Source organism: Filicampus tigris, chromosome 19 (assembly GCF_054856515.1).
Source record: "Filicampus tigris isolate MCC_2025a chromosome 19, RoL_Ftig_1.0, whole genome shotgun sequence".
Lineage (NCBI taxonomy): Eukaryota > Metazoa > Chordata > Actinopteri > Syngnathiformes > Syngnathidae > Filicampus > Filicampus tigris.
Window position 1 is genome coordinate 2,732,424 of NC_141235.1, and position 25,487 is coordinate 2,757,910.

Below are 25,487 nucleotides of genomic sequence, written 5' to 3' on the forward strand. Positions count from 1 at the left end.
TCCCAGGCTGTCCTGACTGAACGGAATTTTGTGAAGCTGTGGCTTGAAGGTAAACATGTAAAATAGAGGAAATTGGAGGATGTGACAAATACACTTCAGTTCTCAGCATTGACACAATAATGACCTCGTGTGACGCGCACGCACGTGCGGCACACGGGGGACACACCTCCGCAATAAGGACGCGCACTAAATGCACACATCACACTCTTGAGTTTGCACGAGCGAGTGCAGCGAGCCAGCCAGCCAGTCACTCACTCAGTCGGTCAGTCAGTCAGTCAGCCGGTCGCTAAGTCAACGAGCGAGTCCTGCAGTCGGCGTTGGGAGGAGGCTCGCCAGCGGAAGCGTTTGGATGCGGACGCGAGCCTTATGACTTTAGTGGGGGCTGCAAATGGGCGGCACGGGTGGCAACCTCTACCTCAGCATGTTGACCGGCGCCACCGAAGCGCACAGCCTCGCCAAGAGCCCCGAGCAGGTGAACGGACACCTGCACCGCTGCGGGGCCAAGGACCCGGCCGAGCTCAAGATGGGCATCCAGGACGCGCGCTTCTACTACCCGGACTCCTTCGCGGGCGGCCAGGACGCCCTGGCGCTGCAGTACCACTCGGAGCAGGCGCTCGGCGGCTTCGGGACAGCGCAGCCGACGCGCTTTTACGCGCAGACGCTCGGCGGCTGCGCCTACGCGGGCGCCGGGACCGGGGCGGGCTCGCCGCCGAGAAGCGCCGCCCGGCCGGGCTACGGGGACGCGTACCCGCCGTCGCCGGACAGCTTCGGGGGGGCGGGGGTGGCGGCGGCGGCGGCGGCGGCGGCGGCGGGCTACCAGCGGGCCGCCTTGTACCCGCTGCCCGGCTTGCAGCTGTGCGGCAAGACGCAAGCGCTGCTCAACAACTACCCGCTGTGGGCCAAGTTCCACAAGTTTCACACGGAGATGATCATCACCAAGCACGGCAGGTGAGCAAGTCTGCGTCACAAAAGCCGTCATGAAATGAAACACGCTTGAGCAGTCAGAGGAAACTTTGTTGGCGCCATCAACATTTCCGAAAGTTGACTTTGTTCATGTGCTCCTCCTGTCATCATCATCATCATCATCAATATTTAGGATGAAAAAAGTGAATGATAATCATGCTAAATATGATGTTGGGACAAAATTTGGTGATATAATCGTAATATTCATTGTTTGAAATGCTAATTATTCTAATTAAGAATATTGAGGCCCACATGCTTGACAAATATTTGATATTCATAATCATCATATCCAAAATGTAAAAGTGACTAAAATTAAGTTGCTCCAGTGTTGAAAAAGCTAATTACTGAAATATGACAGAACTACTTAAAGCAAGAACACTTTGTTTTAAATCCTAATTATTATAATCAATGATGTGTTTAAGGCACACATGCTCGCTTGACAGAAATATTTGACCGTAATCATAATATTCAAGATGAGAGTGACCAAAATAAGATGCTTCCGTGTTTTAAAGCTAAATTGAGTCATTTTAAAGCACTGTTCATTTTAATTTATGGTGGCCTGAACAACTTGCTTTACATTGTTGAAATATACTCACAAACATTATCCAATTCAAAAGGTGCTGAAATTTAGTTGATTCCGTGTCTAAAATGATAATTGCGATACTTAACATGATGATATTGTGACACACTTGTTTGATAGAAGCTTCCGGTTCAAAAGTTGCCAGAGAAATATTTGATATTCTTCATGAAATTGAAATTGTAAAGGTGACGAAAATGAGTTGGGTCGATGTTTCAAATTAATAATGATGATGATGATTTCGAAATATAAGAAATATTTCTTCAAAATTAAGGTCATCTTGAAGAAGTCTCATTTGAATATTATAATAATGCACATGCAGTCGTGTCTAATCGATCATTCAACTTCAATAATTGAAAAATAGGATTCCCAGATGTTCTGAGGGTGGCAACATTTCATTTTATGGGGGATTCGACTTTTTGGCTCGACAGTTTCAAACTGAATTTTCACAAGGCAAGTGTCTGCTTTTATGGAGTTATTCGTATTTTCAAAGCCTCTCATTTAATATCATCTCAAACTTCAAATGTCGAAGAAGGCGCCAAAGATTCCCCCCCCCCACGGTTCCCCGTACGATTACAAATTAAATACGATGATGGACAAAAAAAAAAAAAGAAGCCGCAAACCTCAGAATATCTCAAGTGTGCAGAAGAAAAATGTTCTCGGCAGAAAATGCGACAATGGAAAAAGATGACAAAATATTCTTAAGACACCTGCGAGACTTTGGAGGAACATTTTTTTTTTGGAAAGTCAAATTTTCATTTTTTGCCTTTGACTCACATCAGTCATATGAGAGGATGGCAGCTACTGATTCAGACATGCGGAGGAGAAGAGTTGAACAAACCTCCCGAGACGGTGAAAGTTCACAGCCCTTCACAAGGTGAAGCACCTTTGAAGCTGCTTTGAGGCTCAGCGAGTGCACAGAATTTTTTTTAAGAAGTCGCGAAAAAATGAAAAATCATTTGGGAGTCCAACACGAGCTGTCCGAACCAGAACGGTCTTCGCGGAAAGTGAAGGTGAAGCACTTCTGCATGCCATCACATCTTCAAGGAAGGACTTCAAAATCTTTTTTTCGACACCATTAAGTGTGAAAATTTACACGCACACAAAAAAAACAAAACAACAAAAAACAAATTTGTCTTCATCAAATCGACATTGGAAATGTAGTAGAATGCAGTTTTCAAAATTGCAATGGCTGTCATTTGGTCAAAACTAAACATTTATGTGTTGGTTAAAAAAATACATGGAAAGAAGACTTTGAAAAAAAAAATCACATTAAATCGCAATATAAGTGGGAGATAGCAATTTTATTATTTTTAAAAATTGTGCAGCCCTATTTTTAACATATTGCTGACATCAGGTAGAAATTCTGATGTCATCTCCAAAAATCACTTTCCAGGAAATACCCCCCCCAAAAAAACTTTACTTAATTTTTTATTAATAGTTTTTTTTTTTTTTTTTTACCAGGAGCACAGTGACATCCAAACCTTAAATTTTAACACAAGTAGAACATTTAGGCAAGTCAATTTACCAAGTAAAATATTCACACAGCTCATTATCATTATCACTACTGATAAATGAGCTGACTTGTGGGGCAAATGTTTGTCAACAACAAAAACAAATCAAGAATATTCATTTAAACCCCCCCCCAAAAAATCTGCAAATTTATTGGTCACACAGGTGTGAGTATAAAAATGTACTTACACTGTCTGAAATTTCAGTAGCAAAATCTCACCATATAGAGGTAGTCTGGAAAAAAAAAAGTTTACCAAATTTTGACATATGCATGCATGCATTTCCCACCAAATTGTCATAACATAAACAAAACATTTTTTGATTGATGTAAGTATTGAACCCAGAACTGACTCTCCGTTTGCATACTTACATTAAAATGGAGGAGAAGATCGGCCAAAAGTAGTGCAGACTCCGGGGGAAAAATGGTCCACAAAATTGCTGGAATGGAGAGTGAGGGTGGTGGTATGCATGGTGAGCATAGAGCAAATATGGGGTGGGGGCTTGACAACGGGTGTTGAACTGAAATATGAATTTGTCTGCATGAGTGAAACAAGGGCTTTTGGAACCTATCGTCATCATCTTCAGTTTCATATGTTCACCGAGGTTGCCTGAAACAAAAATGGGATAAGAAAAAACAAATTTAGAGCAAGAGACGTCTAAATCCAAACATCCATCAAATCTATCAATATTTCAGTGAAGATTATTAATAATCTTCACTGCAATAGTGCTCTTCACTGCAATAGTGCTCTAAATCAAGTCGATCAATATTTATCACTTCTTTTAAAATGCACAAGCACAATTTACTTTTATTTTCATCTCTGATTGTCACTTTCTGGAATGTTTTTTCCGGAGGTGAGGCCAGGCTTCATGGGCGCCACCATCTTGGAAAGGTTGGATGTATTGATGAATCGGGAAAAGTGCCAATAATGGTTTGGAAGTGAACCATGAGTTGGACCACTAGTCTACTCATTTCTGCATTCAAGATCAAAATGATAAAATGACCAAAACGGAGTAAGCAATCCCCCCCACAAAAAAAGAGGTGGCTATGCATTAAAGTCATTTTCAGTCAGAGTGGCCCACTGAGGGGAAAACCAAAAATACGATGTGGCCCATGATGAAGTTTGATACCCTTTGGAGAAAAGTTTAAGAACAAACTCTGAAATAAGAAAAAAAAAAAAGACAAAAAAAGATTTTTCTATTTGAAGGTGTCTTCCCACAGGAGTTTCACATTCAAAGTGGGGAAACTGAAGTGGGCGACTTTTCTATTTTAAGTCCTAACTGGTGATAATCAACATGTCAGTCATCATGAAAATATTTCATTTGAATATTAGGAAGTCTTCTTCCCCTCCAAAAAAAAAAAAAAAAAAAAGAAAAAAAAAAAAAGAAAGAAGCAGAAGTGCGCCTATGTCGAGTTGTGACAGTCACTTCCTGTTCACGCTTCGTCTTCACAGAAACGGCGAGTGAGCGAGCGAGCGAGCGCCTCGTCGGACAGCAAAACAAATGCTTTCTCAAGTCAACAAGTCTCACACTCACCCATATTGACTCCCCCCGCTCCACCCCAGTTTTATGTTCATTATACCTAATTTTCACAATATGGGGCCAAAAAAGAAAAAAAACATTGGCAGTAAACGGTCATATCATTTTTAAAAGCTACATACAAGGAATTGGAAGACAAAAATACAAAACAATTATTCTTCCCTACATTAGATTGGGCCCCATTAAAAGTGATAATATTATGGCGCCAAAACACTACTTTTGTACAAGACAGGAACACTTCTCCCCTAATGTCAACATAGTTCCAAGGCACCATCATACTACAAAGAACACCTTTTGTACTGGACAAGAAAGCTCCTCCCCTCACTTCATCACAAGATGACACCAACGTAATACTTTTTCATATTCGACAGGACTTCCAAATGCAAAATGACAACACTCGCAAGGAGCAGACGGTGAAAATGAAATAACCTGACTCACTCGAGCTTCTGATGTCGCTCACTAGGCCATGCCCATTAAACACACAAATGCTACAGTAGGGACAGTAACACTGCAATATAAAAATGCTGTATTTAAATGCACGCTAGGCATGTTTACAGCTTTTACAGCACCATTTTTTTAAAGGTCTTTAAATGTACTTTTAAAATAAAACAAACACATTTAAACATATTCCTTTTTTCCAAACGAACAAACTTATCATCTCACTATATTAATCAATAAGTATGCCGTAGTATCCAAATTATAAAATGAACCAACTGCCGCCAATTTCTGTAGGCATAAAAAGCGGGATTACAGAGGACTTAACGTTGAATAATCAATTGAAAAAACGAGGCTGATCTTGAAATAGGCCTACTTCCTGTTTTCACTCTTCTTCTTTCAAATGTACACAGCATAAAACAATAGTGTGTCGCCATCTAGTGGCCAACAATGAAATTACACCTAAAAGAAACTGTAGACAGAAAAAAAAATAGTTCTAAATGTACAAACCCCCCCCCCCCCCCCAAAAAACAGCAAACCCCGAGCCCACAATGGAGGCGGCCTTAGTATACACTGTTATTTTTCTATTTTTGATTTTCTGCCGGCGCGGGCTCTATCCCCCACGAATAGCTGGGGTCCACTGTAATTTGCATGACATTTAGAAAAATGAAGGGGCCTTTGGAACGGTGCCTCACCTTTATGGGGTCCCTGGACCCAAAAGGTTTGTGAACCCCTGGACTATAAATAGCGTTCCGTGTTGGCGGGTGGCGGCAGCTGCAGACTGGCACGTCGCGGTCACAGACGATCAGGCGAGCATACGCGGTGACAAGAAGCCGACCTGAGCTCCTGTCCACACACATCAGCGGGTGCGCCGGTGCGGAAGAGTTCCCCCCCCGCCCCCCCATACCCTCGCTCGACGTCGACTTCCTCTCCTGCCGTACCAGCCGGATTGTTTCTAAATGTCAGCGAAATACTTCCGCCATGTTTCCAGGAGCTCTTCGCCGCACTTCCGAAGACTCGCTAGTGTCCGCCCTGATGGACGAAGCATCGATTGCCGTTAGCGTCAAGCATCAGTTCTGCGTAAGAAATCCAGATTTGACTCACGAAATACGGCTTTCCAAGATGCTCCGGTGGGGATCACAGTTTCATTTGCGACCCAGAATAACAAAATGAGATGTGATATAGAAATAGCCTATTTTAATAGTCGCATACTGTCGGCGTAAAAAGAAGGATAGGAGAGGATTGAATTCAATAATCTTCAGCAAAAACTAGGCGGAGCTTGAACTACGTCCTATTTTCTCTCTTCTTTCAAATTTACTGTCAAACTGTGTGTAGTGTCATCTAGTGGTCGACAGTGGAATTACAGCCAATATAAACCAGACCAGAATTCATTGAGTTACAATATATAAACTGGGTTTGCTGTATTTGTATTGCCGGATTGAAACAAAATGTCTGAAATAGCATCTAATCCTACTTATGAAGAGCACAGTCTCAACTCCAGTGTAATCCATTATTTAGTGAGAAAGAAAGGCTAAAATAACACAACTCTAAAATGGCCGCCCCTCAGGAGCCTGGGCAACCGGCGACAAACACTTTCCCGCTTTTACACACCTCACTTGTTTTGACGCCGCCAAAGCGCCCGAGGGAACAATTACATTCATTTGCATAAGCACGTTTCACATTTAGCTAAGCAGCGCTGTCAACATGCAGGAGAGTCACACCAATACAACTAGCATCGCTTGTCGTGTATTTTAAGCGATAACCATTTAGGGTTCAAATGCTAACAATCTGGTTGAGACTTAGATTAGCAAATACTTTGCTAACTTAATGTACAGTGAACAATTTTTACAAAGGATAATGCTCAAATATCTCCATGACATAGTTAAGTGAGGCGTATTTAATTTTCTCTGACAAACATCAGAAGACCGATTTTTTTTTTGAACTACATAGCCTAAAGATAATACAAGCTTGCCCAGCTGTTTGTTTTAAAAATCAAATGTAGCACTTGAGCCGCAAGGTTGCGTACACCTGATTTCTGTTCAATGCAAAGCTGCCATTAAAGTTAGCTTAGCTTTAAATAAGGCTAACCATTAACAGCACCAAACACATCCTCTTCTTGTAACAACCTAACACCTGTTGGTTTTACTCAGTAAGAGATTTAAAAATAAATAAATAAATAAATAAATGAATAACGTGCTAGTATTGACAGCCTCTTTAGCCTTTCTGTTAAGCTATGTTAGCTTGTAGCTTCAGCCACATTGAGGGGACTATTTTTCTTCAATGTTTCATGACTCAGTCTCAGAGTTTGTTTGGTTTCTGTGATAATTCAAAAAAGAAATAAAAGGAGAAGCATTTTGATGGACTTACTTGAGTGGTGCAGCAGCAGGACACAAACAAGACCTTCAAACAGAGTAAAAAAAAAAACCCCAACACAAAACAAACAAAAACATTGACGAAGCAACCAGACTTGACCCAAACTGGGAAGTAGTCTACAAGGAAATGGCCGTGAAGCACAGGTGGGCTGAGAGGGAACCTAATTGGATGGCACCAGAGGGAAAGGGGAGGGGCTAAAATTAAGCAGGTGAACCTCAAAGTGGAGCCAAAGGACCTTGTGAGGATGTACTGTATATGTATTTTGTTTTGCCAGGAGGATGTTCCCATTTCTGAGCTTCAACATCAGCTCGCTGGACCCGTCGGCCCACTACAACGTGTACGTGGACGTCGTTCTGGCCGACCAGCACCACTGGCGCTACCAGGGCGGCAAGTGGGTGCAGTGTGGCAAAGCGGAGGGCAACATGCCAGGTACGGCCGCAACTCCGCGTCTGGACGCTCGGCTTAACGTGTCTTTTTTAGACTATTGAGTCATGTGATGATTGGCGCAGGGAACAGGACGTACGTGCACCCTGACTCTCCCAACACGGGCGCCCACTGGATGAGGCAGGAAGTGTCCTTCAGTAAGCTCAAGCTAACCAACAATAAGGGCGGAAGTAACAACGTGGCACAGGTACAAAGCATGTCTGCCACCTTCTATTTGCAGATTGAGTTTTAGATTTAGTTTTGGATTCATCTTCAATGTGAGTTTGATTTGGATTTTTTTCTGTCATTTAAAAGCAGAATGGAAGTTTGATTTTAATTTTACATTTTTAATTAAAAAAAAAATTTGAGCCCCTACGTAAAATGTATTGGTGGATTTTTAAAAAAGGATGAAGTAGTAGGGAAATTGATTGATTTCAAATTAAAAACTAATTAAAAAAAAAAAACATTTTTGAGCCCTATGTAAAATTTTTAATAGGGGGATTTTTTTAAAGAAGTGGTACGGAAACTGATTAATTTTAATTTTCAAAGCACAATATAAAATGGATGAATTGATGAATTTACATTTTATTTTTATTTGTCATTTTAAGTTTAAAAGCCCGATTTAAAATGTTGTTGAATGGATATAGATTTTAATTTATTCCTTTAATGAACTTTTATTCCATTTTTAATTTATAAGCAGACAGATAAACAGCCCATTTTAGTTTTAATTGAAAATTTAATGTATTTTTTAAATGTAATACGTGGCATCTAAAATGGATTCATTTTGATTTTATAAGCAGTATAGAAAAATCATTTATCTTTAGTTTATCTTAATATCATAAGCAGAATGTAAAACGGATGCATTAATGGATTTAGATTTCAACTGATTTCTTTTGAAAGGAATATTTTTTTTCTTGGTTGCTGTTCTTGACTGACGTGCGCGCAGATGATCGTGCTGCAGTCCCTGCACAAGTACCAGCCGCGTCTGCACGTGGTGGAGGTGAAGGAGGACGGCAGCGAGGATGCCTTCCACGCGTCCAAAGCGCAAACCTTCGTCTTTCCCGAGACGCAGTTCATCGCCGTCACCGCCTACCAGAACGCCGACGTGGGTCAAAGTTTCACCCGACAGATGAAGCAGCATGAAGTTTACCGTCTGGAAAATTGACAATTATTTTCTCTCATTGTCTCCCCGCCTTACAGATCACACAGCTAAAAATAGACCATAACCCCTTCGCCAAAGGTTTCCGTGACAGTTACGACACGTGAGTGCAGTAAAACTTGTTTACAGTAGGTATAAAAAGTCTACACACCCCTGATATTTTTTGGTGGTACAAAAGAATGAGATCAAGATCAATTTTTAAAGCTTCCATCTCAATTGAAATTAAAAAAAATTGTGAGGTGAAGAAAAAAATAATTGAGATAATGTGTTTGCAGAAGTGTGCACACCCTCTTATAAATTGGGATGTGGCATGTTTGGAATTAACCAATTCGATTCAAACTTACTTAAAATAAGAGTCAGCACACATCTACCACCATTTCAAGGGCCTTTAATTAATCCCGAATAAACTTCGGTTGTTCTAGCAGGCTTTCCCTAACATTTTTTGTTGGGTGTGTAGACTTTTTATATGGATTATTGTGCTGTTTTTGTGCCTCTGAACGGCATGCATACAAGGATATTTTGCGATTGTGTGCTACAAAGCGAGCAAGCGGTGCATCTGCTTAGACAGGATAAGCACAGAAAAGAAAAAATGACAAGATGAATTACAAGATAAGATTCTTGTGTTCATTGCGGTCAAACACACAACACATGATGGAAACAAGATAACAACGAAGAATTGATGATGTTCAGTCATGCGCCAATTCACTTATTTTTTGTTTGTAAATTATTGTAACGATGTACAGTTTTAGAACAACAGAATAATTATATATTTATGTATGTATATTTGTAGTAATACTACAAATTTGTAGTAATACTACAAATATACAAATACATATATTTATATATTTATATATATATATATATATATATATATATATATATATATATATATATACACATATATATATATATATATATATATATATATATACACATATATATATATATATATATATATATATATATACACATATATATATATATATATATATATATATATATATATATATATATATATATATATATATATATATATATATATATATATATGTATATATACACACACACACACACACACACACATATATATATACATACAGTGCACTAAAGTGTCCTTTGTGGAGATAGTTGATAAATAAATGTTTGAGGTTTTTGGGCAGGAAGTAACAAGTTTTTTTTTTACCTCACACCTTCCCCTTCCTCCTCCCCTGTCGTCCGCGTAGTTTGTACGCACCGCCCGACACCGAGCGCCTCACCCCCTCCCCGACGGAGAACCAGCCACTCCTGCCTGGGGGCTGCTACTCTGCGGGCTACCTGTCGGAGCCGTACATCAGCCCCCTGCCTCAGAGCCGCTTCTACGGCCGGGAAGCGACGGTGGGCGGCCAGCAGCACAAGGACGCCGCCCCCAGCCCGGGGCCCCACTGGTACCTTTCGTCGCAGCAGGCCGTCACCCCGAACCGCCTGGACTTTGCGTCGTCCTTCGAGGGCGACTTGTCCGGTAACGCCCTCTACAAGCCCTTCCCCCTGCAGACCCCCCCGCACCCGGCCCTCAGCTACTACCCTGAGCACCCGTTTGCCTCCAGCAGCGTGTCCAGCACAGCGGGATGGACCGCCTCCCTGGCCCCGCCTCAGTACCTGGCCAGTAAGCCGGCCCCCAGCCTGGCCTGGTTCCGCCCGCTGTCCTCGTCGCCCACGTCGCCCGGTAACGCCAGGCTGCACGCTGCCCCCCTACACCCCACTCCGCTGGAACCCCTCCCCCTGGCTGACAAGGGCAAAGACGGGGCAGGGGGCGAGCAGCACTGGCTGGAAGCGCCCTCGGTTAAGTCGCCCGACTCTGCAGACTCGGCCCCGTTTGAGGGCGGTGTGGGTGACGTCAAGAAAAGGAGGATGTCGCCCTACACGTCCAGCACTGAGAACTCGCCGCCACCCAATCACGGAGCACAGCTGTGCGACAAAGACGCCAATTATTTCGGCTATTATGCCCACTGAACCACACCTCTTGGGACCCAAACTTGCGCCTCTCTTAATATTCATCTGAAGCGCCACATACTAGTCCACTTTGTCCTCACTAGTAAGACGATTCTGGTAGAATGACTTTGGCGCACAGGTAGAACAACTGCACTTACTCGTGGCATTTTTTTTTTCCACTTATGGCTTCCACTACTGTATGACAATTGTGCAAAAGGGGTTGAAACAATTACCAGTATAGTCGATTAGTTGACTAGTCGACATTGCAAGTAGTCGATTAGTTGACTAGTCGACTACTGTCTTTTTGTTTCTGATCTGGTCCATCGAAATATGTGAAATCGGTCCCGCCGCAAATAGCGAAAATCTAATTGACGCCCACCCCAAAAAGTTTGTAATTGTCTAATGTTGTCACAAGATTGCAGCAAAGCACTTTGACATCAACTTGTGGCATGTAGGGGTCCATGTTGAAGTGAATTGAGGAGTTTCATTGTAGTGCTTTACTGCCACCATGAGTCATCTTTGGGCAATTATAACTCGTTTTATGAGGGCCGTTAATGACTCCAGTGGTCTGAATTGTCATACTAGTGAGGGCAAAGTGTGTACTAGTACGTTGACCTTATGATGGATCTCAAGGAGGTGGAATCAGTGCTCAAATGGTTTTGCAACCCACAGCCAAGGAGACGGGAGCTTCTTTTTGTGCTTTGACTTTCAGTATTTCAGGACGCCTAGCGTCACCAGGACCTTTCAAACTTTTGGGGTCTAGGGAGACAGGTCCACTTAAAGGACGCCCTCTTAATCCTAAAAAATGTGTGGCCCCTAAAATCAAGTTTTAATACAAAGCTATTACAATTGAACAAGGGAAGGAAAGTCATTTTTCAACAAGTGAATTTAAATTATACAACTGTATTATCGTGTTTAATTCTGGAAAAGACGCCTTTATTTAAAAAAGACAAATACAAAATATGACTATATTGTCCCCCTTAAAAAAATCCACTTTTTTTCTCTACAAAATGTGACTTTATTCGTGTAACATTGCACCTTTTGTTTAATTTTATCCATGCAGGGATGTCAGATTGATGTGGTGATACATGACAATCGGATCAGCGCTTTTTAAGCTCAGGTAGGGGAGGAGTCAATACAGGGTGCCCGTAAAGTCTCTTTACAATTGAACACATTCATTATGGAAGCAAATGAAGAGAAAAATTATATTGTGTACATGACTAGTCAAAGGTTTGGACAGGCTCCCTAGTGCTACTGAATGAGAAACTGTCTCCAAACCTTCGACTAGTAGTTTGTACACATTTATGGAAGAAAATTGAAATGCAACACTTTTTAGCACACAGAATTTTTGTTTGGTAAATTGAATATTTTTATATATAATAATATTTGTATTATAATTTTTTTTTTCCAGCGCTACATATACCAAATGCAAACTTTGCTCCCTAGTATGCACCGAGTACGAATCTCATTAACATATCGCGTCCATTTTTTAAATTGTAACGAGGCTGTGGACACCCTGTACAATCCAAGTGTGAAAAATTCCCTCCCCACCCTAAGGGAAAAATAAATCCCGACATTTGGAGGAGGTGACAGAACGCAGAGGTGAACATAGAGGTGAATCGATGGTTGGCGACAGTTACCGTAGTAACAGGAGGGGTAGGGAGGAGGGGGAGGGCGGTTATCGCCACCGCTCACGGTGCGTTTGAAGCCAGTGGGAAAGACAAGCGTTGCAGGCTGCGGTCCCTTCTTCTTCTGTGGTCCAAAGAATGTGGGTCACTCACACACCTGAAGCCAAACAGACACTTGTCACCGCTGTAAACAGGAAGTGGAAAGTGACCACACAGACACTATGCCCCCCCCACCCCGCCCCCGCAGCCCCAGGGTGACGGGGGTCTTTCGGGGGCCGTGTCTGTTTGGGAGAAAGCGTTCGTAACCGCAGATGACAGAGGCAGTTCCAAAGGTGAAGTCAAAACTGAGCATCTTCAACATCATTGATGTCCTCATGTGACTATTTTATCGTGGGTTTTTTTGTGTTTGTTTTGTTTGTTTTTTACAGGTTTTATGCTCAAGGAGGTATTAGGAACCTCAGCATTTCTAAAATCTTAGCTCTGGTCGCGCTTGCCTTACATCGGGGGTTGTCACAACTTTTTCTGTCCAGGGGAGAATTATTTTTCAAGGATCCCCACATCACGCCAATGAAACGTAATTATCATGCAAAGCCTAATTTGACAAATCTAATCCGATCTGATATTAAAAAATGAAATGAAAACATAGGATGCACAATAACTGTCTTAATATTAACACCCCCAATGAAATGTTCTTTTTGTTACAATATTCACTGTTTGTGTCCATGCAGCATGGCGGACAAGTGGTTAGCACGTCTGAGGTTGAAGGTTCGAATCTCGCTATCTTAACATAAGAGCGAGCGGAGTTTCATGTTAGCGCGATTACAATCACACTCGGATGTCACAGCAGCGTCTATAAAATAAATCAATAAAATAGAAAAATAATGGCGCTGCTGTGCATATTTGAAAGCTGAAATGAGCAATAATCCTCTCGTCGATTGCAATTTATAAAGTGAGTGTTCTAAAAAGGACACGTGTTATTTATTCAAGGTGGCACATTTGAGTATTATTGTGCTGTTGTTTTTTTTATTTTCTATTCAAATAAAGCTTTAAACGAGACATAGTCTGCACTTTTTCCCCCCCACACACACTTGCCATGTGCCTGTAACATACTTTCACTTGGTTGCAATGCTTCCAGCACGTTTTTTTTTTTTGTCCAATCCTATTTCAGCACCTGTGTTGCCATGTCAATGTAATCTGCCCAGGGCCTTCAGAATTAGCAACGCTGGCCGATGTAACTTAATTTATATTAGCAATCTGAGTGCTTCTTGAACCAACTACGTTTTAAATTTGTGCTCACAAGGCCAGCTAGCTAGTCCGCAGCGATGTCAGCACTTTTCTGTCCTCTGATTGGTTGGTCAGAGCAAACCTTGCGACCCACCTATCTGCATACAAGACATTAAAAAGTCAATTTCAAGATTTTCTTTGTAAAAAGTGTACATTTCTGAAATGAGTTCAATCTTTGGTTTGCAGTGATGTGATCTAAAGAAAATGTTTTTTTTTTTTTTTTTTATAAAAGTTGAATAAATGGTGATGGGCTGCCATGATCCAGTCACGGCCGACCCCAAGCGGCCCAGCACATCAGCGCTGAGCTCTGCAGCGGATCACACGTGCTTTTTTTTTTTTTTTTTTTTTTTTGTGCCCCGCTAACATCACCACAGCGTGACACACGGGAGCTTTGCAAAGCCGGGATCCTCTCTGAGTTTCCAGTAAGTCCCGTTTGTCAACCACACGTCGCGTCCGCAAGAGTCTTTGGCTCTTCTGAAATGAAAACACACACACACAAAATTATGTGTTTTAAATCAGGGGACATAAGGGCCACTTTGACACTTTCTTCACATTTAATCGACTAATGCACTAAAACCAATCCATTAGTGTGGGTAAAGACATGTCAGACGATTATTTTTGCTTTCCATATATAGACTGTTCCTCCGCTAATATTAGGGCGTAAATGCCTCCCCCCCAAAAAGGTTTGTAATTGCCTATAGATGCCATAAGATGGTGGCAAAGCACTATTTTTCTCGAAATGGAACTCCTCAACTCACTTTTAACATACACAGTGCTGCTTGACACCAAGATGACAAAGATGGCGGCAAAGGAATATTTTTGTCCAAACCAACATCATCTCATATCAACATAGTAAGTTGACAACAAGATGCCATAAGATGGCGGCAGAGCACTATGTTTGTGAAAATGGAACTCCTCAACTCATTACAACATGGTACTTGCGATGTTGTATTATTGCCATTTTATGTTATATGTAAAGTGCTTTATTACAGCTGCAACTGTTGTGAAAACTAAATAATAAAATAAAACTGTACTGTTGCGTTATGGTGTGAGCACCAAATTTGAGAATAGGTGAATTTGCAAATGCCGAATCATGAATATGCGGGGGTTCACTGTTTATTGGGTCTGGAAAAATGATTGTTCGTCTGTCTATTTGAGGAAGGTGAACTGACTTGAAGAAAACCGGGACGTGCTCCTCCCCTTTCTGGCCGAGCTCCTTCCTCCTCTCCCTCTGCAGCTCCTCAATCTCGTCTTTCTTTTTGTCCGTCTCTTCCACTCGGCCCTCCTCCAGCATCCTGCGCACGAGACACGGAGCAGCTTGTCAACAACATTGCGACTTCCACTTCGTTGGCTTTGCTACTTGCTGTCTGTGTTACTAATGTCCTGTTTGCGTTTCTCCCTTCTTTTTATGTTTGTAACATCTTGTTTATGTTTCTAACTTCCTGCTTGTGTCCATGAGTTCCTGTTTGTGTTTGTAACTTCCTCTCTGTGTTACTAATGTCCTGTTTGTGTTCCTAACCTTCTGTTTGTGTTCAGAACTTCGTGTTTGTGTTATTAACTTTCTGTTTGTGTTTGTAACTTCCTGTTTGTCTCCATAACTTCCTGTTTGCGTTCCTAACGTCCTGCTTGTGTTTGCGACTTCCTCTTTGCAAAGGTGGGCAGTAAATGCAGTACACTTACATTCTGTTACATTTACTTAAGTAACTTTTTGGATAAATTGTACTTTAAAAGCTTTAATGAAAAACATGTTTTACTTTTATGTGAGTACTTTTGTTTTTAACTTTCTATTATATTTGACTTGGTCTCACCAATCCAGCAGCGTAACCACTTGCGACATTTGACTTTATTTGACCAATCAAACAGCTTTCTTGTTTACGCTATTTTATATGATTTTAATTTTAAATCTTTTTCAGTTAAAATGATATTGTTGGGCAATATCTGAATTTGCATATTTGTATTTTATATTTTTGTCTATTTAATGTTCATGCTCGGATTTACTCACCAGTTACTCAGTACTTGATTATTTTTTTACGGAACACTTGACACAAGTAACACAAGTAATACTTGGGTCATACTATTCTGAAGTAACGATACAATCTGGCAATATTTGGGTACTCTATTCACAGCTGCCTTTTGGTATTTGTTTGCAACTTTTCTGACCTTTGGTCGGGGCGCAGGCGACTGTCAGTAGGGGGCAGCAGAGGTTTGAGGTCGGCTGTGAGCTGGTTGAGCTCCATGGCGAAGGTGGAGAAGCCGTAGTAGATCAGGTGGTCTTTGGGTTGAGGATCTGCGGGGCGAGACAAGCCTCTCAGGTGAGGAAGAAAGGACGCAGTGGGAGATGCTAAAAATGAAACACATTAAAAAAAAAAAAAAAAAAAAAAACTCACTTGGCTTCCAGACGCATTTGGAGGTCGGCAACGTGTCGCAGAAGATTCCCTCGTGCCACAGACCTCCAAAGCGGTGGATGACGCTGCCGCTCTGGTCCAGCACGGTGCCCTGGACCTCGTTCTTGTTGGCCTCCGTTCCCCAGTAGCGCGACTGCGGGGGGGAAAATTCGATTTCTGAATAAATACTTGATTTGCCAGGTATGTGTAACTTAGTTACGTTCAGTTTTTCAAAATGAGAACACTTGAAAGGAACACGAAGCTAACTGACGGCTGTGAGAAATCGGCAGTTGTTTGCTTACATTCAAACTTCTGACGTCATGGCCACATTTTGCCGCCTGCTCACCTTGACAAACGTGATCTTGCAGGTACACGCGTTGCTCTTCAGGTTGCGGATGATGACTTCGCCGTAATGTTCCAGGTAGCGCTGCTGACTCAGCACGTTGTGGATGCACGTCACGACTTTGTTCCACTCGTAGTGATCTCCATACCTGCGCATGACACCGCACAGCTAGCTCGTCAACCTAGCAAACCTGCGCGGCGGTTCTGATGACGTCACGGAGCCTCGCTTACCTGGCAATGGTGACGTTCACCATCCCAGTCGGCACGATCTCCAGCGACTTGCCCCAAAACTTGTTCTTCCACCTCTGGTCTGTTTTGAGAGATAACGAGGAGCAAAGCCGATGTGAGCGCCTTGCACCACTTTCGCTTCTGGTTCTTTGATCGTGAAGTGTCACCTTGCCAGAAGGAGAAGTTGTCCGATTCTGCGTGGCAGGCGGAGATGGGAGGATGGTGGCACACCTGATTCAGTAATTTTTTTTTTATTATAAATCCTAACATAGAGCATACTGCTAAAACAAACCATTTCACATAAACATTTAAAGCGGAAGTCAACCCAAACATATTTTTTTCAAGAGTATGTTCCCAGCAGGCCCACTAGTTGAAACACGGCATTCTGATGAATTTGGCGTTTGTGGGATATGAATTAAGCAGCAAAATGCACACATTTTTAGCCATCTCTGGGGGCGGCCATTTTGTCTTCTGTCCACTGAAAATGACGTCACAACTGCTCACAAGGACCAATCACGGCTGACCTGTTTTCTGAATCTCAGCCGTGATGTCAGTTGTGATGTCATTTTCAGTCGACAGAAGACAAAATGGCCGCCCCCAGAGATGGCGAAAAACGAGTGGGTGAACACTTATTCCACAAACGCAATATTTATCAAAATACTGTTTCTACTAGTGGGCTTGCATAGAACATATTCTTGAAAAAAATATATTTGCGTCGACTTCCCCTTTAAACAAATAAATCCTTCAGGCCCTTGAATGAGAATAATTTTATCGACTTTTCTTTTTTGTGGTTGACCTGCTCGCTGATGAAGCGAAAGCCGCGGTCGTCCCGCACGCACTCGTAGGTCTCCCCCAAAACGGGGTTGAAGGGCTTGTAGCGGCTTCGGAAGGTGGCGGTGGAGTAGCCCGAGATGGCGAAGGCGGCGATGTAGACCTGACGGAGAGACAACACAACATAGTCAGACATTCTCATTATTCTCTTATACTTATACTGTCTCTTATCTACTACAGGGGTATAATTTTTCCCTTTGGCAGTGTGTGTGTGTGTGTGTGTGTGTGTGTGTGTACCATCCTCTGGTAAGGGTCTGCGGTGGCACTGGCGGTGTCGAGCAGCTGGCTGTACTCCAGCTCCTCGCACAGTCGCTGCAGCAGGTTGACGGGCTCGTTGAGAGCGGCCGGCATGGACACGCGAGCCAGGTCTTTGCCTGCACCGCAATATCGGTCGGTATTTTTCACACCGTTTATCAGCACTCGAGGGCGGTGTCGGTTTGAGTGTGTTGCCGCGTACCGATGTTATTGTAGAGGATGGCCATGAGGCCCACGTGACTGTTGTCCGGACAGGGCGCCGGAAGCGACGTTCGCCGGCCGCTGCTCTTCGGAGCGACGCTGTGAGGAGTCCTGGAGATGCTGGCGCGGTACTTTCGGGTGGCGGATACTGTCAAGAGCAGGAAGTGGAGAATGATATTCATGATTATTCTCTAGAATGGGGGGAGGGGGGGGGGGGGTCCTCAAAGTTTTTGGATCAAGGGATCCCTTACAGGGGTGTCCTGCTTGAAAATTCATGCTCAGAGGAATAAAACAATGGGAAAGATTTTGCTTGATGGTTTGAATGAAAATTAAGTAAATATTTCATATCAATGAATTACATTATGGGCCATTTATTCGGTCAAGTTGGATTAACCCAACAGCAAAGTCACATTTTACATTCAACACGTGTAGGGAAGTAACACAAGTTGGGTTATTTTGTTCGCAATTTTGAACTCGACTCACAATGTCCTTCCTCCGGCTCCGAGTTGGACGTGCTTCCATCGCTTAGTCCCGACTCATCCGACACGTCGGAGGAACTCCCAAAGAGGAGGTCATCGCTGGCGTCGAAATACTCGGCCGTCGACTCGGCCACCGAGGGAGGCCTGTGGGACGAACACCTCCCTGTTGCCACCTCTTCTGTGTGGGACTGGGGGGCGTCGTGGTTCTCCCAGACTTCTTGCAGCTTCTGCCTCTCTTGGCACAGTGAGTGGTGGACCGTTTGGAGCGTGGCCAGGACTTTTGAAATCAAGTCATCAGGAAAGTAATTACGTTACTTTTTCAAGGTAACCGTGGCAACACACACAATGATTATGTCATCCTAACCCCTATATGAACTTCACGAGAAGACTGCGTATGTGCGCACTACCTCGCAGCGACACGGCACAGATGTCCTGCTGGATCTTCTTGCCCTCTGCGGATGAGGCGGCATCGAGGGGGGCCAGCTGGGAATAGACGTAGTCCGGGATGGAAGGAACGGAGGCGCCGAAGTGGGAGGAGCTGCTCAGAGGGCCGGAGGACAACTGAACAAAAAGAGCGCAGCGCTCAACTCGTCCACTCCGCCAAATAGTGCAAAGAAACCACCCAAAGGAAACTAGTCTGCAGCACCACAGTTTAGTACAACACTCAATGTGTTTTCATTCTCAGAAGGTTACCAAAATAACCACTTTTTGGCAGCCTTGGGTCGCTGAAAGGGGCGGAGCTAGACAATGCCTGGGTGTTGATTGGTTGACACGGAACAGTCACAAAACTGCGCACATTTCTGGAACTGCCCACTAAGCACTCACCGATTTTGTCATCCTGCGAACAGGCTTTTTGGAATGGAAAGATAATAACAATGTTTTTTTTGTCCTGTTACACTCTGAAACCGCTACAGATTGTACACTACATATATGTATGTATGCATGTACACTTCCACCGAAAAATTCAGGGGCAAGTAAGTAACTTTTAAGTGGTTAGAAGCTGTGTCCCAATACTTTTGTCCATACATGACCTCACCATTCCCAGCGCTTCCACGCTGGACAGGGTGCGAGAGTGACCCCACACTCTTCCTGGCTTTTGCTTCTTTGGCTTCTCCAGGGAAAGATTCTGTATTCAAACAGACCAAAACATATGATCATGAGTTTTAAAAACATGTTGAAATACAAAATAACATCCAAGGCACACGGAGGCACCTGTGTGCTGATGATACGCTGCAGTTCCCCGTTCGTGAAAGTCTGGCCCGCCTCCAGCTGCTGCATCCTCTGGATCAGCCGATTGAGTTCGGAAAGGTCCAAATTGCAACGGTTCAGTTCTAGAAGGAGGGACGGAGTGAGCTTTGTGAAGCAGCGTGTGGCTCTTCCAAGCAACTCGGATCAACAGTTGTGTGTTTGTAAACACGAGGTAGCTGTTTCGTATCAATGTGATGAATGTGACTCATGAACGCAAATGAAAGGACATTGTCATAACACAAACGTTAACCGCTGTGGACCTTGAGCACAGGCGTCAGGAGCAGGACTCTGCTGCAGCCACGCCGACACTTTGCTGTTGACAGCCGCCTTGGCGGAGGTCTGCGGGAAACACTTTGGCTGGCCGCCGAGGAAGCCGGCGTCGGGCGTGAGCGTCAGCAGGTGTCCGTTGTTGTGGATGACGCTGTGGCCCGTCGCCGCCGCCGCCGCCTCGCTCTTCTTGTATGAGCGATGTGCCTGCAGCTTGGTCACCCAAATGTAGAAGAGCTCGTGGCTCTTTGCCTTCAGTCGCACGGGAAACATTTACCGTCTCTTTCCGACATCAAAGACACATTTGATATACATGAAGTATAGATAAATATATATATTTTTCAAGTTCACCTTCATGTGATACAGAATGTCCCCTGCGTCCAAGTCAATCCGGTTGGACTTCTTGTTGATGGACATGACAGCACTGCTAATGTCCAGAGATCCCTGCACTCTTCCTATGGAGACCTGTTAGCATTTTGTGTTAGCATACGATGGCACTTATGATGTAGTATTGTGTTAAAATCACAGTTGTAGGCTTTTTACGCAGGCCTACGTAGGTTGTGTTCATTTGACAAGTCAGCGTTTTGTGTTAAAATGTGCATACTTGAAGAAGGATGTATGAGAAGGATGTGTTAGCATGACTGGTTAGCATTTGATGTACTACTTTGTCCTGTGTTAAAATAGCAATAGAAGGATTCTTACGTATTACTGTGTAGTCTTATGGTCCTGCTAGCGTGACATGTTAGCATTTTGTGTTACTATCATGTATTTATGTCTACAGATATGTTTGTAATATGCTTAAGAAGGATGTGTTAATGTAGCATGTGATAGTAGCTATCAAATGTTAGCATTATATCTTTACATGACATGTTGGAGTAGTGTAATGTGTTCAAATTGTGCTAGTGGGATGCAAACTTAGGATGCATAAGTAGGTGGAGTTAGCCTGACATGTTAGCATTGTGTATTAGCCAAATGTTTCAGAAGGATGTATTAATATTAGATGTTCGGAGTATATGTGTTATGTTTTTACATGATACGTATATATGTAATCGTAGTATGTGTTAATGTGACACGGTAGCATTAAACATATGACATAAAAGCAGGATGTTTAAGTCGCACGCGTTAGCACAGTGGGTATTGCATGACATACAGCATTAGCATTTGGCAAGTAGCGTTCCCAATATGAGTTAGCATGACATGTTCTTGTGAGGATGTCTTTCATGGTATGCACTTACATCTTGTTGATTTTTACAGTATCTCAAGATCCCTCCCTCCAGTACAAAGTATCGCTGTATGAAGAAGAAAAACATTCATATTAGACTGAAGGGACGAAATATTGAAAGTTTGATGAGCATTTTGAGGACCGATCATAAAAAGCACGACTTTGTTTTGGTCACCTTGTGCCAGCCTTTAAGCGGCCACTTCCTCCTCTTGAGAAGATAACCTTCACAGACGCCTGGCGCGCTCAACTCCTGAGGATGTTCCCCCGCGGCGTTTGCTTCTACTTGGACGTCGTCGACCACTTCCCAGTCTTTGATCAGCTGATAGAAAGAACTTATTTGGACGCCCGTTTTGACAGAAGGCCCGGTCGTTTTTCCAATAGGCCCTCACCTGTCGCGAGTGTCGAGACGACAACGTGCTGCTGCTCCGGGAGTGAGGAGCTTTGTTCCACGTGGGCGACGACTTCTCCAGGCCGCTGGCCAGCGACTGGCTGCGATTGAGGGCCGAGCCATAGGAAGTCATTTTGGAGCCGTTAGCATCTGATGCAAAGTACCCCGCCAACCACCTACAGGGGCCACAACAGTATGACATGAGAAATGGATTAAAAAATTAAACATATACTGTACTGTATCACGTTGAACTGTCCCTCGTTCCAAGGCCAAACAATCCTCATTTGGACCACAATAGTGAACTTTTACAGATACACGTCTCTTGTATATGTGTGAATGTATTTGGTGCATGTAGATTTGTAAGAGATCGTTCACCACCACCAAAACATGATAAAGTTGCGTCTTGTTCGTGTGAGGCATCCGGTCCAAAGACGACGGTACACGTGCCGCTATTAGCCGCACCAGCACGTCCCGACGTTTCCCAGCGCGGTTGCCAGGAGGATTACTAACTTTGCCCTAATTGGTTTTTCAAGCAGACCTTTTTAGCAACACGAGTAACTACATGCTACAGTGCATGCAAATAGAAAAATCTCACGGCACACAAATTTACTCACAAATTTGGGTATGTAAGGTGGGCCTGTTACATTGAACACTTTGCTATCATTCTCTCGTGTGATTGGCAACGTGGATGGAATCGGACATTCCGCCATCTAATGGAAGAACATTTAATTGATTATGGATTACTTTGTGAATACATCTGGGGGAAGTTTATTTTCCTTTCGGTGATATCGGTGACCTCTGACCGCTCAAATTATCCGACAAGAAGCGCACATGCATCAGGTGTCCCAATACTTTTGAATCCTGTGTTACATAAGCGAGATGAGAGGAAGTGACCTCGCAGGTGGAGGAAACGGGATGAGAGGATTTGTTGGCGAGCTTGTCGACACACAAATCTCCAGAAGAGTTTTTTTTTTTTTGCTTTCAACTAGTTGCTAACGTTTTGTCACTTTTTTTTGGGTGACTTTTCTTTCCAGGCACTCTAGTTTTTTTTTTTTTTTCAAAGAAATGTGTGAACTCAAAATTACAAGGTAACCATCTTTGATAACATTTTAAGATGGGCAATTCAACAAAATATTTTAAGTTTTACTGTTATGAAAATTGTCTGTCACACATTTCACCACAAATAAATCCTAGTTTATAGAACTAACTGTCCTTTGCATTGTCCCCCAACTTAAAGATATAAGTGAAAACCTCTCAGCAATTTTTTTTGGTGCGCTAACATTGTTGCCATAAATCAATTTATTTTTAAAAGTTGTTCTAACTTAAACTGTTTTTGCCCCAAAGTTTTTTTGTTTGTTTTACAGTGTTTGTCTATATATAGTCAAATATATTGTAGCAGTAGTATAACGATTATTTCAGGTAACCTGCTAAATTGGCGTCATTCAGGAAATGACCTGTTGACATGTTAGAATCTTTTGACCCGATGTATGTGTTTAAAAAAAAAACAGATGGAGGGGATGCGGTGTCAGACTTTTGGACCAGCCGAGCCAAACAGTTTTGACAGCTCAGGAAAAAAAAATGATTGAAACCGGAAATCAATTTTTTGGGGTGAAAAAAACATTTGTTTTATTTGAAGTCCACTTTCCTAAGGCCTTTGCACGAGAAAAAGTTCCTCCTCTCAACCAAACACGGCGGCCGAAGCGTTTCCCGTTGCACTGGCTAAACGAGCCGCTTTGACCTTTTTTGAGCATGTCAGCGCTTTCTTGTCAGCGTGCGGTTGGTTGCGATAAGACGATATCTCAGCACCATCTTGCTTGTACACACCCCACAAATATTTCGGAGGATTTCATCGAAAGCCTTTAAGATGACACTGCACCCCCCCACCGCAAACCCCTATCAACTGACTTGAGGACACTAATATGATGGCTGTTTAGTGCCACTCATTCCGCTATCTGCTATTATGGTCTGATCTAGAAGTAATGACGTAATGTTTCTCATCTCCAGCGTTAATGTTCCTTCATAATGATAATGCCAACATATTTGATTCACTTAAAATGACCAATAGGGAGTAAGAAGTTGACAATAAACGTATATGTGCTTATTATTATCCAATTATGGCAATAATGTGGTATCATGATTAACAGAAGGCAAAGTGCACTGCTTATTTTACAGATGGTGAGTTTGTCAAAATAATCGAGTCGCACATTATTAAGACAATCATTTTGACAGATTTTTGCAGTGCACAATTGATTTTTAAAACAGACAAAGATGAGTTTAAAAAAGCATGTCAAATAGTTGATTTTACTCATTTATCATCATTAATTTCAAAATTGACCTGATATTTATATAAAATAATCTTGCATATTCACTCTCGGCATTAAAAAAGTACTGCTATTTTTGCTTCATTATTTGCAATAAATCAAACAGACAATGATTTAAGGAAAATGTTTATTTACTATTTTAAGTTTTATTTAGAATCAACTAATTATTTATTATGAATAATGTCCATTTTTCTAATATAATATTTTGTATTATTAAAAGTACATAAAAGTAATATTATTCACTATACACTGTTAAAAAAAAAAAAGTTCGATGAACTCAAAATTTCAAGGCAATAGTAGCAATAAAATGTTTTAAATTTTGCTTTTGTGACAATTCTTTCCCGCATTTCAAGAGCAAAAAAAATGAGAGTTCACAGAACCTTGCATTGAACCCCAAATTAAAGACAGAAGTGAAAACGACTGAACAAATTGATTTGGAAGAAACAATTTGCTTACTTTGTTGTGCTAACTCACATTATTGCCATAAATCATTTATATTTTCAAGTTGTTCCATCTTAAATTACTGTCCAAATGATAATGATGTAATTAATGAGGAAATCGAATTAAAAAAAAAAAACACAAGTTAGGGAAGAAAAAAAAAGACCTGAAGAGTATAAGGACAGTTGATCATGTAAATGCTTGGTGGGCCGGATTAAAGAACCGAGTGGGCTGCATGACCCTAACCTTTTTAATGAGTTGGACCATAGTGCTGCAAAACTATGCTATATATTTGATCAATCATTTTAGTCATCTAAGCATATTAATTTCAAAACACTCAGTATTTAATGTTTTGATTCAGTTCATAGCATAAAAACAGAAAGCACAAGCAATCCATGACTCGTACCTGGATGTCAGTTGCGTGGGTCATAGTCCGGCCTTCTCGATTCTCCGGAGGGTCCACTAAAGCAGATTCACAATCTTCAAATCCTGTGCGCGCGTCTCTCCCTTTGTCATCCAGGATGCACGTTCACGAAGATGCACGCACCAGGACGTCTTGGACGTGATCCGCATTAGTGGGAATTATACAAGGCAGGCCTGCAGGGGAGCAGGTGGGGAGTCCACCCTCTTCACTCTTGTGCACCTCAGATTAACGAACGCGCGCTAATCTGAGGATTAGCGGGCCAGGAGCTGTCGCCATTTGTGCGTTTGTTAGACCACGCCACCTACAGGCCACACGGTGTCATCACAAGTCAATTTTACAGGACACTTTGTTTTTCTGTGAATTCTCACTTTTTGCATCAAAGTGGGTATTCATTTAACGTGTTTATTGTTGTCATCATACTGAGAAGTTCACTTTTGTTAAGTAAAAGCAGAATTTGTAATATGGTCGTGCCTGACCTGATTTTTTCCAAATTGAATTTCCAGTCATCGTTTTTTTTTTTCTTTTGCTTTCACTTGCAAAATAAAATTGGAGTATGATGGCAGTGAACTCACCTCACTTTACAAAAAGCAGCAGTTCATCA

At 42.4% G+C, this 25,487-nt stretch overlaps 2 protein-coding genes and 1 long non-coding RNA gene across 7 annotated transcripts in view; 1 reads left to right on the forward strand and 2 right to left on the reverse strand.

Moving 5' to 3' along the window:
* The window catches only part of LOC147128849 (uncharacterized), a 51,402-nt gene extending 43,874 nt beyond the window's left edge, over window positions 1–7,528 (reverse strand). For all 4 annotated transcript variants that reach the window (XR_015082770.1, XR_015082769.1, XR_015082767.1 and 1 more), the window contains exons 1-3: window positions 7,391–7,528; window positions 3,423–3,660; window positions 3,242–3,286 (exon numbers count right to left, since the gene is read on the reverse strand). This is a non-coding gene — a long non-coding RNA (uncharacterized LOC147128849). The remainder of the gene's footprint in view (window positions 1–3,241; window positions 3,287–3,422; window positions 3,661–7,390) is intronic.
* tbx21 (T-box transcription factor 21) lies at window positions 222–13,993 on the forward strand. The gene is made up of 6 exons (XM_086017592.1): window positions 222–948; window positions 7,671–7,825; window positions 7,906–8,027; window positions 8,766–8,924; window positions 9,020–9,081; window positions 10,202–13,993. The coding sequence occupies exons 1-6, from the start codon at window positions 389–391 to the stop codon at window positions 10,965–10,967; spliced, it is 1,824 nt and encodes a 607-aa protein (XP_085873718.1). The 5' UTR covers window positions 222–388; the 3' UTR covers window positions 10,968–13,993.
* Window positions 11,342–25,160, reverse strand: osbpl7 (oxysterol binding protein-like 7). Of its 2 annotated transcripts, XM_086017588.1 has the most exons (22): window positions 25,010–25,160; window positions 24,869–24,924; window positions 21,705–21,879; window positions 21,491–21,634; window positions 21,329–21,382; window positions 20,445–20,558; window positions 20,087–20,345; window positions 19,791–19,909; window positions 19,615–19,704; window positions 19,404–19,427; window positions 18,986–19,139; window positions 18,583–18,855; window positions 18,101–18,247; window positions 17,881–18,017; window positions 17,609–17,746; window positions 16,980–17,043; window positions 16,816–16,894; window positions 16,589–16,733; window positions 16,246–16,396; window positions 16,019–16,145; window positions 15,031–15,153; window positions 11,342–14,332 (listed from the first exon to the last, which is right to left on the reverse strand). In XM_086017588.1, the coding sequence occupies exons 3-22, from the start codon at window positions 21,834–21,836 to the stop codon at window positions 14,224–14,226; spliced, it is 2,583 nt and encodes an 860-aa protein (XP_085873714.1). In that variant the 5' UTR covers window positions 21,837–21,879; window positions 24,869–24,924; window positions 25,010–25,160; the 3' UTR covers window positions 11,342–14,223. The 2 variants fall into 2 exon arrangements, with proteins under 2 accessions (XP_085873714.1, XP_085873716.1); XM_086017590.1 differs by lacking the exon at window positions 19,404–19,427 and having other exon boundaries at window positions 11,343–14,332; window positions 24,869–25,017.
* Window positions 25,161–25,487: the final 327 nt, after the last annotated feature.